We start from the raw sequence: 20,318 nt of genomic DNA, 5'->3' as shown, positions 1-20,318 counted from the left end.
AAATGGTTTACACTAGTTTTGATGCCTTCAGTGACAATCTACAATGTAAATAGTCATGAAAATAAAGAAAACGCATTGAAATGAGAAGGTTTGTCCAAACTTTTGGCCTGTACTGTGTGTACGCACACACACACCGAGCGCTTACCGATTACTGCTTTGCACACTCATGGCATTCTCTGAATGAGCTTCAAGCCTGTGAAGTGAAAACCATTTCAGATGACCACCCCTTGAAGCCCTAACTGCAATGTGGCCCTTGACGAAAACAAGTGTGACACCCCTGCTCTATACTGTATTTTGTTGCTATTGGGACCTTAATTTACCTGAGGGCACACGCCCCAAAGGATCAATAAAGTTATTTCTAAGCTAATTGGGGTGGCGTGGCACAGATGGTAGAGCGACTGGCCAGAAAATTGAGTGTTCCTGGTTCGAATCCAGCTTCCGCTAGCCGAGCCACTGCCGTTGTGTCCATGGGCAAGACACTTCATCCACCTTTCTCCCAGTGCCAGAGCTTAGTAGCTTGGATGTGGATGAATGGTCTTCTCTATGTAAAGTGCTTTGAGTCAATAGAGAAAAAGCACTATATAAATATAATTTACTTCACACTTTACTAATCTATGAAATGGTTTGTTTCACTTACAGGGGAAAGTGTATTAATGTCTTGGTCACCACCACTCAGCTCGTTCCAGCTCTGGCTAAAGTGCTGCTCTACGGTCTGGGAGATGTCTTCCCTATAGAGAACATCTACAGCGCCACAAAAATAGGTACACAAATGAAAGGTTCCTCCTTAATGACCTTGTAGAAAAAGCTGATCACTGTTTATTTTGTTTTTTTTCCCCCCAACCAAGATAATGTTAGTGTGGAATCCTGCTACATCTCAATGGAATTAAATTATGGAATGGACTAAGCCAGGGGTCGGCAACCCGCGGCTCCGGAGCCACATGCGGCTCTTTGACCACTCTGATGCGGCTCAGCTGCATACTTGCCGACCCTCCCGGTTTTCCCAGTATACTTAACGACCTCCCCGATTTTCCCAGGAGACTGCCTCTCCTAGGAATCTCCCAGGGCAAATATTATCCTATTTTCACTCTAATTACTTAATCAAGGGCGTGCCCTAATGGCACTGCATTAATTGTCCTCTATAGCTTTTACAAACAGCGTGCCAGCCCGGCCACATGTTATATGTTGCTTTTACTTGCACACGTAGGCGACAGCAAGGCATACTTGTTCAACAGCCACACAGCTTACACTGACGGTGACCGTATAAAACAACTTTAACACTGTTACGTTACAAATATGCGCCACACTGTGAACCCACACCAAAAAAGAATAACAAAAACATTTCTGGAGAACATCCGCACCGTAACACAACACAACAAATACCCAGAATCCCATGCAGCCCTAACTCTTCCGGTCTGCATTACACCCCCCCCCCCCCTCCGTGCGTCGGATGAGCGGAAGAGTTAGGGCTGCATGGGATTCTGGGTATTTGTTGTGTTGTGTTTATGCTGTGTTACAGTGCAGATGTTCTCCAGAAATGTGTTTGTCATTCTTTTTTGGTGTGGGTTCAAAGTGTGGCGCATATTTGTAACGTAACAGTGTTAAAGTTGTTTTTGTACGACTACCGTCAGTGTAAGCTGTGTGGCTGTTGAACAAGTATGCCTTGCTGGCACTTACGTGAGCAAGCAAAAGCTGCATTCAACATGTGGCCAAGCAGGTACGCTGTTTAGGCAGGCTGTAGAGGGCACTAAAAGCAGCACGTCCTGAAATTTGGGAGTCTCCCGGAAAATTGAGAGGGTTGGTAAGAAAGACGCTATCAAGCGCCATTCAATTAAAAGTCGCGGGCCGCACTAACATTACATTTCCTTATTAAGATGCGTGCCTGTGCGTGTGTCAGAGACCCCTGGTTAACATAGCGCAAAGCAATTTAAGCTTTGTATGCGGTGTTTTTCATTTTAAATTTTCAAAATTTTTTTGTGGCTCCCATTGTTTTCTTTAATTTGTGAAACTTTCCAAAATGGCTCTTTGAGTGGTAAAGGTTGCCGACCCCTGGACTAAGCAAAGAAAATAAAGTTCTAATATAATGCGGTTTAAAAACTGTTAAAAATTAGTGTTCACAAAGTACAAGGAATAATTCTGATAAACACCTTGAACCTTATTGAAAAATCAGATACTCTTATTCAGTGGTGCCCACACTTTTTCTGCAGGTGAGCTACTTTTCAATTGGCCAAGTGGAGGTGATCTACCTCATTCATGTACATCATTTATATTTATTTATTTATGAAAGACATTTTTGTCAACAAGTTAAAGGTGTTTAAAGATAATACAAGCATGTTTAACACATATAGATTCCTTTCTTTCATGAAGACAAGAATATAAGTTGGTGTATTACCTGATTCTGATGACTTGCATTGATTGGAATCAGACAGTAGTGATGATAACGTCCACATTTTCAAATGGAGGAGAAAAAAAGTCCTCCTTTCTGTCCAATACCACATGAATTGCTTGCTTTTTGCCATCTTATTTGTCCAGCTTCCATACTCCTTTTTATACACTTTACAAGAAATACATTGCCGGAAAACTCCGTAGCTTGCTAGCTTGTGCACGCTAGCTTTCTGAGACTCTTATTTTGTTAGCGCAGGCAGGATGAAGCAGCACTTTTATTGTGACGATAGGAACTGTGCAGAGTTTTGACGGCAGGTACGCCGCGAGAGTCTGTTGAAATAAAAAGTGTTTCTCGCCTTCCTGTCGGTCATTTTTTTCTTAATAATGATCTGGCAGCAGCCAGCGTCATCTCACAAGACCCTCGGGTGCCGCCAATGTCAATCAAGTGACGAAAGTGACGTCTATTTTTTTTAATGCCTGGCTGGGGATGGACTGACACACGTAATGAGCACCCCTGGTCTTATTCATTGATTCATTTGTGAGAACTATATTATTGTTTTTTTATGTATTTAATATTTATATACTTACTCATTTATTCACTACATATTGAGTATAAACAAATGTATTAGAAATTGTTATGAAACAAAAAGGGGTAGGATTAAAAAAGCTCTGCTTCTTCCCAACTATATGATTAGAGATGTCCGATAATTGCTTTTTTGCCGATATTCCGATATTGTCCAACTCTTTATTACCGATTCCGATATCAACCGATACCGATATATACAGTCGTGGAATTAACACATTATTATGCTTAATTTTGTTGTGATGCCCCGCTGGATGCATTAAACAATGTAACAAGGTTTTCCAAAATAAATCAACTCAAGTTATGGAAAAAAAATGCCAACATGGCACTGCCATATTTATTATTGAAGTCACAAAGTGCATTATTTTTTTTTAACATGCCTCAAAACTCGAGATGTCCGATAATATCGGTCTGCCGATATTATCGGCCGATAAATGCGTTAAAATGTAATATCGGAAATGATCGGTATCGTTTTTTTTATTATCAGTATCGGGGTTTTTTTTTATTTTTTTTATCCACATAAAAAACACAAGATACACTTACAATTAGTGCACCAACCCAAAAAACCTCCCTCCCCCATTTACACTCATTCACACAAAAGGGTTGTTTCTTTCTGTTATTAATATTCTGGTTCCTACATTATATATCAATATATATCAATACAGTCTGCAAGGGATACAGTCCGTAAGCACACATGATTGTGCGTGCTGCTGGTCCACTAATAATACTAACCTTTAACAGTTAATTTTACAAATTTTCATTAATTACTAGTTTCTATGTAACTGTTTTTATATTGTTTTACTTTCTTTTTTATTCAAGAAATTTTTTTTAATTTATTTATCTTATTTTATTTTATTCATTTTTTTAAAAAGTACCTTATCTTCACCATACCTGGTTGTCCAAATTAGGCATAATAATGTGTTAATTCCACGACTGTATGTATATCGGTTGATATCGGTATCGGTTGATATCGGTATCGGTAATTAAAGAGTTGGACAATATCGGATATCGGCGAAAAGCCATTATCGGACATCCCTACTCAAAACAGCAGCTTGGAATTTGGGACATGCTCTCCCTGAGAGAGCATGAGGAGGTTGAGGTGGGTGGGGTTGAGGGGGGTCGGGGTTGAGGTGGAGGGGGGTAGCGGGGGGTGTATATTGTAGCGTCCCGGAAGAGTTAGTGCTGCAAGGGTTCTGGGTATTTGTTCTGTTGTTTATGTTGTGTTACAGTGTGGATGTTCTCCCGAAATGTGTTTGTCATTCTTGTTTGGTGTGGGTTCACAGTGTAGCGCATATTTGTAACAGTGCTAAAGTTGTTTATACGGCCACCCTCAGTGTGACCTGTATGGCTGTTGACGAAGTATGCCTTGCAGTCACTTGTGTGTGTGAAAAGCCGGAGATATCATGTGATTGGGCCGGCACGCAAAGGCAGTGCCTTTAAGGTTTATTGGAGCTTTGTACTTCTCCCTACGTCCGTGTACACAGCGGCGTTTTAAAAAGTCATACATTTTACTTTTTGAAACCGATACCTATAATTTCTGATATTACATTTTAAAGCATTTATCGGCCGATAATATCGGCAGTCCGATATTATCGGACATCCTTATATATGAAGTATGATATTGTAATTGTATGCATGTTCGAAATAAGCCAACAGCATGACCATACCCATCCCAAAAGCGACATGGTTTGCAACATGAACGTGTGCACGGCGGCTCGTGTCCAGTGTGATTATTGGTGCTCTGTTTTGTCTTGCAGGTAAAGAAAGTTGCTTCGAGAGGATCGTCTCTCGCTTCGGGAAGAAAGTGACGTATGTTGTCATCGGTGACGGACGCGATGAGGAGTTTGCGGCGAAACAGGTAGACGCCTAATGACATTTGCACTTGGAATTCAACCTTTTAAAAAAATGGTACAGTTTAGTCCCGAAGTCAAACAAAACTCTTTAACTTAAATGAAAAACACAGCATTTTATTTTTGTTTTTTTCACAAATTTCCTCCGGGATCAATGAAATATCAGACTTTTGTACGTGTCAACATTGTTGATTAATCACTTTTTAATAGCTAGCTAGCTGGCAACTAGCGCACTAATTGTTATCTATCTTAAATGCTAACATGCATATAATAATTTATTCATGCTATATGTTATGTATTCACATTCAAATGCATGACAGTGTGTTGGCTCAATGTTCATCTGTATTTCAAAACATTTATATTAGCGGAGAAATTGCAATTGGAAATATGAAAAAAATACATTTAAAAAAAAAGATTTGCCTCCCGTGCAGTATCTCTGCGGATTCCCTGTGCTACAGACTCTTATAATCTACTTGTTAATTTCCTGTTAATAGCTGCTTACTTTCTGCTGCAACACGCTTTCATCTACACTTCTTAAACTTTATAAAGCACTTATTTATTTGTGCTGTTTTAAGCTAGCTTAGCAGTTAGTTTAGCTATTAGCATGCCTGCTTCTGGCTTGCTCTCGGAGAGCAACATTTTTAGCCTCGTCCTCCAGTGATAATGACACTTCCTAAATACACTAAGAAATGCAGTTTGTCTGCCACTATGGAGGTGATTATCGATACCTTAGGGCAGTGGTTCTCAAATGGGGGTATGCGTACCCCTGGGTGTACGTGAGATTTTTTAAAAATATTCTAAAAATAGCAACAATTCAAAAATCCTTTATAAATATATTTATTCAATAATACTTCAACAAAATATGAATGTAAGTTCATAAACTCAGTGAAGCACAAGCTCAGGTTTCTCACTAAAATGTCTGTCAAAAAGAACTGTGAAAAGAAATGCAACAATGCAATATTCAGTGTTGACAGCTAGATTTTTTTTGTGGACATGTTCCATAAATATTGATGTTAAAGATTTCTTTTTTTGTGAAGAAATGCATAGAATTAAGTTCATGAATCCAGATGGATCTCTATTACAATCCCCAAAGAAGGCACTTTAAGTTGATTATTACTTCAATGTGTAGAAATCTTTATTTATAATTGAATCACTTGTTTATTTTTCAACAAGTTTTTAGTTATTTTTATATCTTTTTTTCCAAATAGTTCAAGAAAGACCACAACAAATGAGCAATATTTTGCACTGTTATACAATTTAATCAGTCAGAAACTGATGACATAGTGCTGTATTTTACTTCTTTATCTCTTTTTTTCAAACAAAAATGCTTTGCTCTGATTAGGGGGTACTTGAATTAAAAAAATGTTCAGAGGGGGTACATCACTGAAAAGAGGTTGAGAACCACTGCCTTAGGGGAGCGGCTCCACACTGTGTATGGAGACTTATAATTAGCTGTCAGCAGACTAAACATAAATACAATGTCAGCCAGAAGGCAATCGGCGTCTTTGTGATCGGCATAATCGGCAATGGCAATCACATACTCAACTTAAATTTCACCTTGGTCATAATTTGATCAATAAACAAAAAAAATAAAAAAATGCAACACAAATAATAATAATTATAATAATAGATTTTATTTGTAAAAAGCACTTTACATTGAGTAAACAACCTCAAAGTGCTACAGTGTATTAAAAAGATAATAAAAAATAAATAAAAACTAGAACAGCCAAATAGCTAGAACTAGTATGCATATATCTAAAAAAAAAAAAAAAGAGGCTTTTTTAAAAAGAAGGGTTTTTAAGCCTTTTTTTAAAAGCATCCACAGTCTGTGGTGCCCTCAGGTGGTCAGGGAGAGCGTTCCACAAGCTGGGAGCGGCGGAGCAGAAAGCCCAGTCTCCCATTGTACGTAGCTTTGTCCTCGGAGCTGCTTTACAGGCTTAAAAATAATGCCCAATCACGCATACAGATGAATGCATGGCTGAGTACAGAGGAGCCAGGTGAAAAAGCACTATCACAGGAGCCGTCAGCACCACAAGGTCATTAGACCTTTGAGGAATGCTGGAAAGTAAAAATAATAAAATATGTAAGATTGTAAAAACCATGAGTAGAGAATAAAGGATAATATACGGGTAAAACATATTATGCGGATAATAAAAAATCTTATAGCATAACTAATGAGAATAAAAAGTGAAGTACATATGACTTCAAGAGTATTAAAAAAATGATGTGCTGCTAATCAAGTGTCTACATTTTATAATCAATCAATCAACCAAAGTTTAATTATATAGCCCTCAATGATGAGTGTCTCAAAGGGCTGCACAATAATGAGTCAAATGATTGCTGAGAAAAAGAGCAAGTGTGACTAAATGTTTGTCTTCTTGTGTAGCACAACATGCCTTTCTGGCGGATCTCCACTCACGGCGACCTTGTGTCCCTGCACCAAGCTCTGGAACTGGACTTCTTGTAAAGGAGGAGGGGCGGCACATTAAAATGCGGGTGGGCGGGGATGTAAATTACCAGTCATTGTTTGTGGAGGGACACCGATCAACGCTGCGCACACGCATTGTGACGTACCATGTGATGACAAAACGTACGGAGGGAGCGCTCTCTATTCTTTGGCAGCTAATCTCGCCACAGATAAACCTGGTCCTCCTCGAGAAGAATGCGTAAAGGAACATCTCGTAAAATTGCAATTACCAAAGGGCCTTTACTAAAAAAAGTGTGCAGGTTTTTGTTTTTCATCCCCCCAAAAAAATTTGCACTCGTTCTGTTTGCACTCATTTTGCCTTGTCATTCATAAAGGAGCTTTGGTTTGAAATGAGGAAGTAGTTCTTCTAATGGATAGTGTTAGTCATTAAAAGGTTTTCAGAGTAACAGACATGGCGTCCTGGGAATCCTCAAATACTCACCTGTTGGCCCTTTGGCTTCCATATAGCACAAGCCCAAGTGTCCTTCAAGAGTGTTTCCGTGTGTATTCAGTTGAATTGTTGGTGTTGCGTAGGGACGAATGAGACCCTTGTAAATATTCATTTTGTATTTTCTTTTTTTTTTTAATAAGCCCCCCCCAGCCTGACTCCATTCACATACAAGTAGACACTTAGTTGGCGTCATCGTTCTCTCTTTTCTCTCGTCACAACGGACAAAATCGCCTGAACTGGAACTCGATCCTTAGCGAGTCACATGACTATTTATACCTCCAAAACAAAGGAATGTCAAAACAAACAAAAAAAATGCAAAAATAAATGTGCTTGGATCATCGTATTTTGATACATGACTTAAAACGGGGGTGTCCTAAGACTAGTTTTTTTTTTATTCACAGTCACCAACAAAAATTATAAGTTTTCTTCAAATATACCCTCCTGAGAGCCAGTGTCCTCTGCAGTGGACATATGTATTTTGCATAGAGCTGTCAAGCGATTACTATTATTTTTAAGAATCGGATTCATCACACTTTTGAATTTTGATTATATTCCGATTAATCGTGATTATTTATAGAAGGGGTCTAGAGTGCACCGTATGTACCCACCGAGTTTGTCCATACAGTACAGGCCGGAAGTTTGGACACACCTTCTCATTTCAATGCGTTTTCTTTATTTTCAAGACTATTTACCGTTAAAATCAAACGCGCTCACACAATCATTCAGTCAGCCATTTAGCACATTATGGACTCACCCTCATCGTGGAGAAGAAATGCACAAATCACAGTCCGAAGACGATTGGCTCGACTTTTCCGGGAGGCTACTGTACGTCGTGTTACAGGCATTGTATTTTGTATATGTGTAAATAAACACAAGCGCGTAATGTAAATATTTCATGTTTCAATGACGACTTATAGACCTGTGTGGCCAATATACAGTACAGGCCCAAAGTTTGGAAACATCCTCATTTCAATGCGTTTTCTTTATTTTCAAGACTATTTACCTTGTATATTGTCACTGAAGGCATCAAAACTATGACACCTGTGAAGTGAAAACCATTTCAGGTGACTACCTCTTGAAGCTCATGGAGAGAATGCCAAGAATGTGCAAAGCAGTAATTGGAGTAAAGGGTGGCTATTTTGAAGAAAATAAAATATAAAACATGTTTTTAGTTATTTCACCTTTTTTTGTTAAGTACATAACTCCACATGTGTTCATTCATAGTTGTGCTGCCTTCAGTGACAATCTACAATGTAAATAGTCATGAAAATAAAGAAAACCCATTGAAATGAGGATGTTTCCAAACTTTGGGCCTGTACTGTATATTGGCCACACAGGTCTATAAGTCGTCATTGAAACATGAAATATTTACATTACGTGCTTGTGTTTATTTACACATTTACAAAATACAATGCCCGTAACACGTACAGTAGCCTCCCGGAAAAGTCGAGTCAATCGTCTTCGGACTGTGCTTTGTGCATTTCTTCTCCACGATGAGGGTGAGTCCATAACGTGCTAAATGGCCGACTGAATGATTGTGTGAGCGCGTTTGATTTTAACGGTCCACTGTGACCGCTTCGGCAATGTCAAAATTTCTAAATTAATTGGTGCCATTTGAAGCTCGTGAACCCGGAAAATGCTTAAATTAGCAGCAGCGTCGTATAAAGCATGTAGAGTCCGGAAACTATATTAAGGTAAATTTACTTTAAAACTTTATTTTTTTTATTTTTTTATTTTTTAAAGACTCCAATATTTTGACACAAATACAATACAGGAATTTATTTGCTCCTAACTTTGTTTTATCTGAAGTCTTGTCTCCTCATTCATCTTTGCACTGATATATGCATTGACCCGATTGCAAAAAATTGGCTGCCGTAATTATGTGTAAACGTTGAATAATCACACCTTTCATACTGACTGCATAGCAACCTGAGCCGTTTTTACGTAACCATCTAATTATCTTCTAAGCCAAACTTTACGTTAAAATCCTTGTTTTTGAAGGGCGGGAAAAGGTTTTTTTTTTACTTTTTTGATCAAATTTCCAAATAAAACTTCAGTTCTAAACATAAATATCAAACATGTAATGTTTTTTAATATGATTATTTTGACCCTTTTGTTAAATTAGTAAAATAACTCTTGTTATGCAAATGTATACTAATTTTAAAAACTGTGATATCATTTGATCAAAGGGTTAAAATGGCAAAAAATAAATAAGTATATTTGGTATTTTTGTTGATAGGGTTTCAGCACCCCTTGCGACGCCGAGAGGGACAAGCGGTAGAAAATGGATGGATGTTTAGGACTGAAGTTGATTGAAAGATGTTAGCAATAAAAAAATGTACCCAAAATTTGAAAAAAGAAGGACTTATGTCCTGTTTGGCTTTGGTGTTTTGGATTAACTGCCAGTGAATCGTACACATTTGAAAGAATTGGACATTCAATGGGGGTTTTTTTTAACATGGAAAAAATACAAACAAAATTAGGCCAAAAGTAGAACAAAAATTTCCTAAAAGGATAAATAAGTCTGCCTTGCTTCACTTATTACGTTTAAGGTAAAGGCGCATTAATGGTGTGATTATTCTGTGTTCATACATTATCAATGCAATCATTTTTGTGATTAGTCGTATGCGTTATCTCTGACGGGCCTAATTTTCTAGAACATGGATTTTTTTTCCCACCCCGAAATATAAACTGCTAACAGGAGAAAAAGAGCAAAAACAACGTCAGTTCTCAGGAGGTTATATAACATTGTTTTTTGTCACAAAAGGCGGACTAAATACAGTACAGGACTTGTCATTCAATGCCTTTTCTTTATGTTCATGACTATTTACATTGTAGATCAGGCCTGGGCAATTATTTTGACTCGGGGGGCCACATTTAGAGAAAAAAATGTGTCTGGGGGCCGGTATATCTATTTTTAGGAACACTAATACAAAACCTCACAATAACGTCTTGATTGAATGCTAAAAACGTTATGACAGACCGCCTTAAGAAACGTAATGGAATTTTTTCATTTTTCTATGAACGATAAAACACTGAATATTGACAAAATATGAATGTCACACCCCCTTTCGATCGACATATTTTACAAACAAGTGAAACGCAACAAAACAGTGAAATATGAACAAAATAAAGCCACCTACAATCTGATATACAGTGGGGCAAAAAAGTATTTAGTCAGCCACTCATTGATTGTCAATGGGTGGCTGACTAAATACTTTTTTGCCCCACTGTATCTGATATTTGCTGAATTTCCCCCCAGAATCAATAAACTACTTTCTATTCTACAAAGTTTGTACACTGTAAAAAAAAATTCCTATTTTTATGGTTAATTTACTCTAAATTTCTACTGTAATTTTTCAATTTTTTTAAAATAGTTTATAAAACTGTAGAATTGAAGACATTATCTGTAAATAAACAATCCGCCTGTTATTTTAAGTAATATACCAGTTAAGACAAACTATGTATATTTCTATTTTTTTTTACAGAAAAATGCCAAATTATACATAGCATTTTCTGTTTTCTTAAATTACTCATGTAAAATGGCGATATTTTTCCGCAAAACGTTTCATGAAAATTTCTGTAAATATAATATTTTTGATCATTATTTGGTTTACAATGTTTTACTTAAATTTTATGGTTTTCGTTTGGCAGCTGCCAGTAGATGACCGTTTTTTTACAGATTTTTTTTTTACAGTGTATTCTATTCTATATTTTACTAAGCTTTAGAACTTTGTTGTGAAAATCTCCTTCCGCGTCTGTGGAAACGCTTCCCGCCCACACTGCTTGGTGCCTCGTCTGAGCTGTTGTGACGTAGATTACCATAGTAACTAATTAGATGGCCATAGTAACTGGTAAATCATCCATAAGCGCAGATTCCAACCATTGAAATACTTTGTTAAAATGAAGACTTACGGTCATTTGAAAACATGACTGCACATCATAATGGCAGCTACAGTTTCCATCTTAAAAATCGAAAAAAATTATTTGTCAATGTCCGGCGGGCCAGATTGAAAAGCTCATTGGGCCGCATGTGGCCCCCGGGCCTTAATTTGCCCAGGTCTGTTGTAGATTGTCACATCAAAACTAGGAATGAACACATTTGGAGTTATGTACTTCACAAAAGAAGGTGAAATAACTGAAAACATTCTAGTTTCTTCAAAATAGCCACCCTTTGCTTGGATTTCTGCTTTGCACACTCTTGGCATTCTCTCCATGAGCTTCAAGCACACCTGTGGAGTGAAAACCATTTCAGGTGACTTACCCCTTGAAGCTCACGGAGAGAATGCCAAGAGTTTTAAGTACATAACTCCACATGAGTTCATTCATAGTTGTGATGCCTTCAGTGACAATCTACAATGTAAATAGTCATGAAAATATAGAAAATGCATTAAACGAGATGGCGTGTCCAAACTTTTAAGCCTGTACTGTATGTCCTTGCAACTTTTAGGATTTTTCCAAATACAGTTTTGGACCCCCCCCCCCCCCCCCCCCCACCCCCCTCCCTGCTTTTAAGGATTGAAGCGGTACTTAACGCGTGCAATAGTTAGCTGTGGTTGGAGAAGAAAGGGTGAACCTTCTCATGATGACTGAACAACGCTGAGCCTGAAGATGTCGTCCGTACACACTCGCAGCTTTTTGGACCGTTCAGAATGTTCTATTTGTTTGTTTTTGTGTGACGTTTGCATATTTATATTGTGCCTTTAACCCCCCCATCTGTATGCGTAATCTCAAAGGGAAATGTGTACCTTTCTTTTTTGTCGTGTATTATGTTATCCTGTTCCTTTTTTCATTCTCAAAATGGTGTATTTGACCGAACTTTTTGTTGTGCTAAGATGTCGGCAACCTCGGAGTGGCGATCCCTTTTTGTTTTCAAATATACTCAAGAAATGATCTGGTGTGCTCTGTGTTACTGTTGAAAGCCTTCAATTAGCCGCTGCTTGGGGACAATCAGTAGTTAATACGTGTTATTACTGGCTCAGATTACTAGGAGTGATGTCCGGTTCAAACACTGATGACATCTATTAAACAAGACAAGAAGCAAGAAATTAAACCGACAGAATTCAATTTGGCTCAATTGAGAAGAGCGCCTGGGCTGTACTCCTATTTTGAACAGGCTAATTGGGAACAGGTGGGTGCCATGATTGGGTGTAAAAGCAGCTTCCATGAAATGCTCAGTCATTCACAAACAAGGATGGGGCGAGGGTCACCACTTTGTCAACAAATGCCTGAGCAAATTTGTTTAAGAACAACATTTCTCAACCAGCTATTGCGAGGAATTTAGGGATTTCACCATCTACGGTCCGTAATATCATCAAAAAGTTCAGGGAATCTGGAGATATTACGGACCTTCGATCCATCAGGCGGTACTGCATCAAAAAGCGACATGAGTGTGTAAAGGATATCACCACATGGGCTCAGGAACACTTCAGAAAACCACTGCCAGTAACTACAGTTGGCCGCTACATCTGTAAGTGCAAGTTAACACTCTACTATGCAATGCCAAAGCCAATTATCAACAACACCCAGAAAGTCCGCCGTCTTCGCTGTGCCCGAGCTCATCTAAGATGGACTGATGCAAAGTGGAAAAGTGTTCTGTGGTCTGACGAGTCCAAATTTCAAATTGTTTTTGGAAATTGTGGACGTGGTGTCCTCCGGACCAAAGAGGAAAAGAACCATCCGGACTGTTCTAGGCGCAAAAGTGTAAAAGCCAGCATGTGTGATGGTATGGGGGTGTATTAGTGCCCAAGACATGGGTAACTTACACACCATTAATGCTGAAAGGTACATACAGGTTTGGAGCGACATATGTTGCCATCCAAGCAACGTCTTTTTCATGGACGCCCCTGCTTATTTCAACAAGACAATGCCAAGCCACGTGTTATATTTCAATAACAACAATACACATTAACTGCAAGCGTAAAGGTTTGTTTTGAATATATATATTTTCATGAAACCTACAATACATTAGAAACATAACACACATTATGTATTCGACTTATAATTTGTTCATCTTGACTAATAAAATAAAAAGTTAACAATAAAATACAGTTGATAAATATACTAATACATTACAATTGATTCTCATGACCAAGGAATGGAGGAGGGTTCACTCCAGCCCTCCAGAACAAGACAATCCAAATATTAGGTAGACCTGCACAACAAGAGCAGTATCAACAATGAAAGATGTTTTAATCATTTTTATATTTCTTACTGAAACTGCTCAGGTCCTTTTTTGTTTGTTTGTTGTGGCGTAGGACAAGTTTGTTTTTTTCCACGTCATATTACAGCGTTGCACTAGTTTATGGCCTGGAGAGATAAGTGCGGCGTGGACTATGCTCACGATATCTAATGTGGGCAGTTGGCGTATTAATTATGGAGGACAACTACTACAGTGCTGCGATACGGAATGTGTGATAATGTCAAAATGCAAGGTCGATATTTGTGTTGTAATTGTGTCTTTTTATGAATGACTTGACACTAGGGGTGTAACGGTACACAAACATTTCGGTTCGGTACGTACCTCAGTTTAGAGGTCACGGTTCGGTACAGTAAGAAAACAACAAAATATAAATTTTTGGATTATTTATTTACCAAATTAGTAAACAATGGCATAACATACATATACACACAGGGCCCATTGCCAGGGTTCATGTGGTCAACATATATAAAATAAAAACTAAGATAAGGCTCAGAATTAGGGATGTCCGATAATGGCTTTTTGCCGATATCCGATATGCCGATATTGTCCAACTCTTTAATTACCGATACCGATATCAACCGATATATACAGTCGTGGAATTAACACATTATTATGCCTAATTTGGACAACCAGGTATGGTGAAGATAAGGTACTTCTTAAAAAAATTAATCAAATAAAATAAGATAAATAAATTAAAAACATTTTCTTGAATAAAAAAGAAAGTAAAACAATATAAAAACAGTTACATAGAAACTAGTAATTAATGAAAATTTGTAAAATTAACTGTTAAAGGTTAGTATTATTAGTGGACCAGCAGCACGCACAATCATGTGTGCTTACGGACTGTATCCCTTGCAGACTCTATTGATATATATTGATATATCATGTAGGAACCAGAATATGAAACAACCCTTTTGTGTGAATGAGTGTAAATGGGGTGGGTTGGTGCACTAATTGTAAGTGTATCTTGTGTTTTTTATGTGGATTTAATAATAAAAAATAAAATAAAAACCGATACTGATAATAAAAAAAACGATACCGATAATTTCCGATATTACATTTTAACGCATTTATCGGCCGATAATATCGGCAGACCGATATTATCGGACATCTCTACTCAGAATGGTTTCTTAACAACACCTTTCTACATATAAAGTGCTTTTTTTGATTGATTGATTGATTGAGACTTTTATTATTAGATTGCACAGTACAGTACATATTCCGTACAATTGACCACTAAATGGTAACACCCCAATACGGTTTTCAACTTGTTAAAGTCGGGGTCCACGTTAATCAACATTAAACTGCCTCAAGTTGTTGCTCAGATTAAATAAAATGACAAAACTTTTCTTCTACATATAAAAAGTGCAACATTAAACAGTTTCAAGTCAACTCAGCCTCAGATTAACTTTTCTTTTCCCCCCCCCACCAGCCTGGCTAACTTGGCAGTAAGAGGATATATGGGCTCATTGTTCTTCCACCATAGAAGGGGGTCAAAATCTAGTTTTAATGCAATATGGTCTTAAATCTGCTGCTATAAAAACATTTGTTATTGCTTTAGCCCTGCCTGACTCGCCGAGGAGAGGCTGCTTGAATGCGGTGGTGACGTTTCAAATGGGTTAGCATTAGAGATGTCCGATTATATCGGCCGATAAATGCTTTAAAATGTAATATCGGAAATTATCGGTATCGTTTTTTTTATTGTCGGTATCGGGTTTTTTTTGTTTTTGTTTTTTAAATTAAATCAACATAAAAAACACAAGATACACTTACAATTAGTGCACCAACCCAAAAAACCTCCCTCCCCCATTTACACTCATTCACACAAAAGGGTTTCATATTCTGTTTCCTACATTATATATCAATATATATCAATACAGTCTGCAAGGGATACAGTCCGTAAGCACACATGATTGTGCGTGCTGCTGGTCCACTAATAATACTAACCTTTAACAGTTAATCTTACTCATTTTCATGAATTACTAGTTTTTATGTAACTGTTTTTGTATTGTTTTACTTTCTTTTTTTTAGTTTATTTATCTTATTTTATTTTATACATTTTAAAAAAAAGGACCTTATCTTCACCATACCTGGTTGTCCAAATTAGGCATAATAATGTGTTAATGCTATGACTGTAATATCGGAATGCCGATATTATCGGCCAATAAATGCTTTAAAAAATGTAATATCGGAAATTATCGGTATACTTTTTTTTATTATCGCTATAGTTTTTTTTTGGAGGTGTTTTTTATTTTTATTTTTTTATTAAATCAACATAAAAAACACAAGATACACTTACAATTAGTGCACCAACCCAAAAAACCTCCCTCCCCCATTTATACTCATTCACACAAAAGGGTTGTTTCTTTCTGTTATTAATATTCTGGTTCCTACATTATAAATCAATCAATCAATGTTTATTTATATAGCCCTAAATCCCAAGTGTCTCAAAGGGCTGCACAAGCCACAACGACATCCTCGGTACAGAGCCCACATACGGGCAAGGAAAAACTCACCCCAGTGGGACGTCAATGTGAATGACTATGAGAAGCCTTGGAGAGGACCGCATATGTGGGTAACCCCCCCACCCCTCTAGGGGAGACCGAAAGCAATAGATGTCGAGTGGGTCTGACATAATATTGTGAAAGTCCAGTCCACAGTGGATCCAACACATCAGCGAAAGTCCAGTCCATAGTGGGGCCAGCAGGAGACCATCCCGAGCGGAGACGGGTCAGCAGCACAGAGATGTCCCCAACCCATGCACAGGCTAGCGGTCCACCCCGGGTCTCGACTCTGGACAGCCAGCACTTCATCCGTGGCCACCGGACCTAAGAAACGGCAGATCAACTGGTCTAAAAAGGGAGTCTATTTAAAGGCTAGAGTATACAAATGAGTTTTAAGATGGGACTTAAATGCTTCTACTGAGGTAGCATCTCTAACTTTTACCGGGAGGGCATTCCAGAGTACTGGAGCCCCAATAGAAAACGCTCTATAGCCCGCAGACTTTTTTGGGGCTCTGGGAATCACTAATAAGCCGGAGTTCTTTGAACGCAGATTTCTTGCCGGGACATATGGTACAATACAATCGGCAAGATAGGCAGGAGCTAGACCGATATATATATTGATATATGTCAATATATATCAATACAGTCTGCAAGGGATACAGTCCGTAAGCACACATGATTGTGCGTGCTGCTGCTCCACTAATAGTACTAACCTTTAACAGTTAATTTGACAAATTTTCATTTATTACTAGTTTCTATGTAACTGTTTTTATATTGTTTTACTTTCTTTTTTATTCAAGAAATTGTTTTTAATTTATTTATCTTATTTTATTTAATTATTTTTTTTAAAAAGGACCTTATCTTCACCATACCTGGTTGTCCAAATTAGGCATAATAATGTGTTAATTCCACGACTGTATATATCGGTATCGGTTGATATCGGTATCGGTAATTAAGAGTTGGACAATATCGGATATAATAAAATCATTTTATTTCATCTGCTTCTTTCTTTCCTCCACTTCCTCGTTACTCAAGATTAAAATGTAAGATTTTACAGCCCTGATAGGATTATTAATGAAGAACAAACATTACATTTTATTAGAGATGTCCGATAATATCGGCCTGCCGATAAATGCTTTAAAATGTAATATCGGAAATTATCGGTATCGGTTTTTATTATCATCGGTATAGGTGTTTTTTAATTAAATCAACATCAAAAACACAAGATACACTTACAATTAGTGCACCAACTCAAAAAACCTCCCTCCCCCATTTACACTCATTCACACAAAAGGGTTGTTTCTTTCTGTTATTAATATTCTGGTTCCTACATTATATATCAATATATATCAATACAGTCTGCAAGGGATACAGTCCGTAAGCACACATGATTGTGCGTGCTGCTGGTCCACTAATAATACTAACCTTTAACAGCTAATTTTACTCATTTTCATTAATTACTAGTTTCTATGTAACTGTTTTTATATTGTTTTACTTTCTTTTTTATTCAAGAAAATGTTTTTAATTTATTTATCTTATTTTACAATTTTTTTAAAAAAGTACCTTATCTACACCATACTTGGTTGTCCAAATTAGGCATAATAATGTGTTAATTCCACGACTGCATATATCGGTTGATATCGGTATCGGTTGATATCGGTATCGGTAATTAAAGAGTTGGGGAATATCGGATATCGGCAAAAAGCCATTATCGGACATCCCTATTTAACACTTAATTTTACTCATTTTCATTAATTACTAGTTTCTATGTAACTGTTTTTATATTGTTGTACTTTCTTTTTTATTCAAGAAATTGTTTTTAATTTATTTATCTTATTTTACAAATTTTTTTAAAAAGTACCTTATCTTCACCATACCTGGTTGTCCAAATTAGGCATAATAATGTGTTAATTCCACGACTGCATATATCGGTATCGGTTGATATCGGTATCGGTAATTAAAGAGTTGGACAATATCGGAATGTCGGATATCGGCAAAAAGCCATTATCAGACATCCCTATTCAACACTTAATTTGACTAGTTTTCATGAATTACTAGTTTCTATGTAACTGTTTTTATATTGTTTTACTTTCTTTTTTATTCAAGAAATTGTTTTTAATTTATTTATCTTATTTTATTTAATTAATTTTTTTAAAAAGGACCTTATCTTCACCATACCTGGTTGTCCAAATTAGCCATAATAATGTGTTAATTCCACGACTGTATATATCGGTATCGGTTGATATCGGTATCGGTAATTAAGAGTTGGACAATATCGGATATAATAAAATCATTTTATTTCATCTGCTTCTTTCTTTCCTCCACTTCCTCGTTACTCAAGATTAAAATGTAAGATTTTACAGCCCTGATATGATTATTAATGAAGAACAAACATTACATTTTATTAGAGATGTCCGATAATATCTGCATGCTGATAAATGCTTTAAAATGTAATAATGGAAATTATCGGTATCGTTTTGTTTTTTTATCGGTATAGGTGTTTTTTTATTAAATCAACATAAAAAACACAAGATACACTTACAATTAGTGCACCAACCCAAAAAACCTCCCTCCCCCATTTACACTCATTCACACAAAAGGGTTGTTTCATATTCTGGTTCCTACATTATATATCAATATATATCAATACAGTCTGCAAGGGATACAGTCCGTAAGCACACATGATTGTGCGTGCTGCTGGTCCACTAATAATACTAACCTTTAACAGTTAATTTTACTCATTTTCATTAATTACTAGTTTCTATGTAACTGTTTTTATATTGTTGTACTTTCTTTTTTATTCAAGAAAATGTTTTTAATTTATTTATCTTATTTTACTAATTTTTAAAAAAAGTACCTTATCTTCACCATACCTGGTTGTCCAAATTAGGCATAATAATGTGTTAATTCCACGACTGCATATATCGGTATCGGTTGATATCGGTATCGGTAATTAAAGAGTTGGACAATATCGGAATATCGGATATCGGCAAAAAGCCATTATCGGACATCCCTATTTAACACTTAATTTCACTAATTTTCATGAATTACTAGTTTCTATGTAACTGTTTTTATATTGTTTTACTTTCTTTTTTATTCAAGAAATTGTTTTTAATTTATTTATCTTATTTTATTTAATTAATTTTTTTAAAAAAGGACCTTATCTTCACCATACCTTGTTGTCCAAATTAGCCATAATAATGTGTTAATTCCACGACTGTATATATCGGTATCGGTTGATATCGGTATCGGTAATTAAGAGTTGGACAATATCGGATATAATAAAATCATTTTATTTCATCTGCTTCTTTCTTTCCTCCACTTCCTCGTTACTCAAGATTAAAATGTAAGATTTTACAGCCCTGATAGGATTATTAATGAAGAACAAACATTACATTTTATTAGAGATGTCCGATAATATCTGCATGCTGATAAATGCTTTAAAATGTAATAATGGAAATTATCGGTATCGTTTTTTTTTTTTTATCGGTATAGGTGTTTTTTTATTAAATCAACATAAAAAATCACAAGATACACTTACAATTAGTGCACCAACCCAAAAAACCTCCCTCCCCCATTTACACTCATTCACACAAAAGGGTTGTTTCTTTCTGTTATTAATATTCTGGTTCCTACATTATATATCAATATATATCAATACAGTCTGCAAGGGATACAGTCCGTAAGCACACATGATTGTGCGTGCTGCTGGTCCACTAATAGTACTAACCTTTAACAGTTAATTTTACTCATTTTCATGAATTACTAGTTTCTATGTAACTGTTTTTATATTGTTGTACTTTCTTTTTTATTCAAGAAAATGTTTTTAATTTATTTATCTTATTTTACTAATTTTTTTAAAAAGTACCTTATCTTCAC

At 36.6% G+C, this 20,318-nt stretch overlaps 1 protein-coding gene across 7 annotated transcripts in view; it reads left to right on the top strand.

Moving 5' to 3' along the window:
• Positions 1-7,693, top strand: part of eya3 (EYA transcriptional coactivator and phosphatase 3) — a 45,899-nt gene extending 38,206 nt beyond the window's left edge. For all 7 annotated transcript variants that reach the window (XM_062029555.1, XM_062029551.1, XM_062029556.1 and 4 more), the window contains 3 exons: positions 640-761; positions 4,723-4,823; positions 7,202-7,693. In XM_062029555.1, coding sequence (XP_061885539.1) covers positions 640-761; positions 4,723-4,823; positions 7,202-7,282 — 304 coding nt within the window. In that variant the 3' untranslated portion in view covers positions 7,283-7,693. The remainder of the gene's footprint in view (positions 1-639; positions 762-4,722; positions 4,824-7,201) is intronic.
• Positions 7,694-20,318: the final 12,625 nt, after the last annotated feature.

The sequence above is a fragment of the Entelurus aequoreus genome, linkage group LG20, assembly GCF_033978785.1.
Source record: "Entelurus aequoreus isolate RoL-2023_Sb linkage group LG20, RoL_Eaeq_v1.1, whole genome shotgun sequence".
Classification (NCBI taxonomy): Eukaryota; Metazoa; Chordata; class Actinopteri; order Syngnathiformes; family Syngnathidae; genus Entelurus; species Entelurus aequoreus.
The sequence above is the reverse complement of the archived record's forward strand: the minus strand, read 5'-3'. Positions and strand labels throughout refer to the sequence as shown.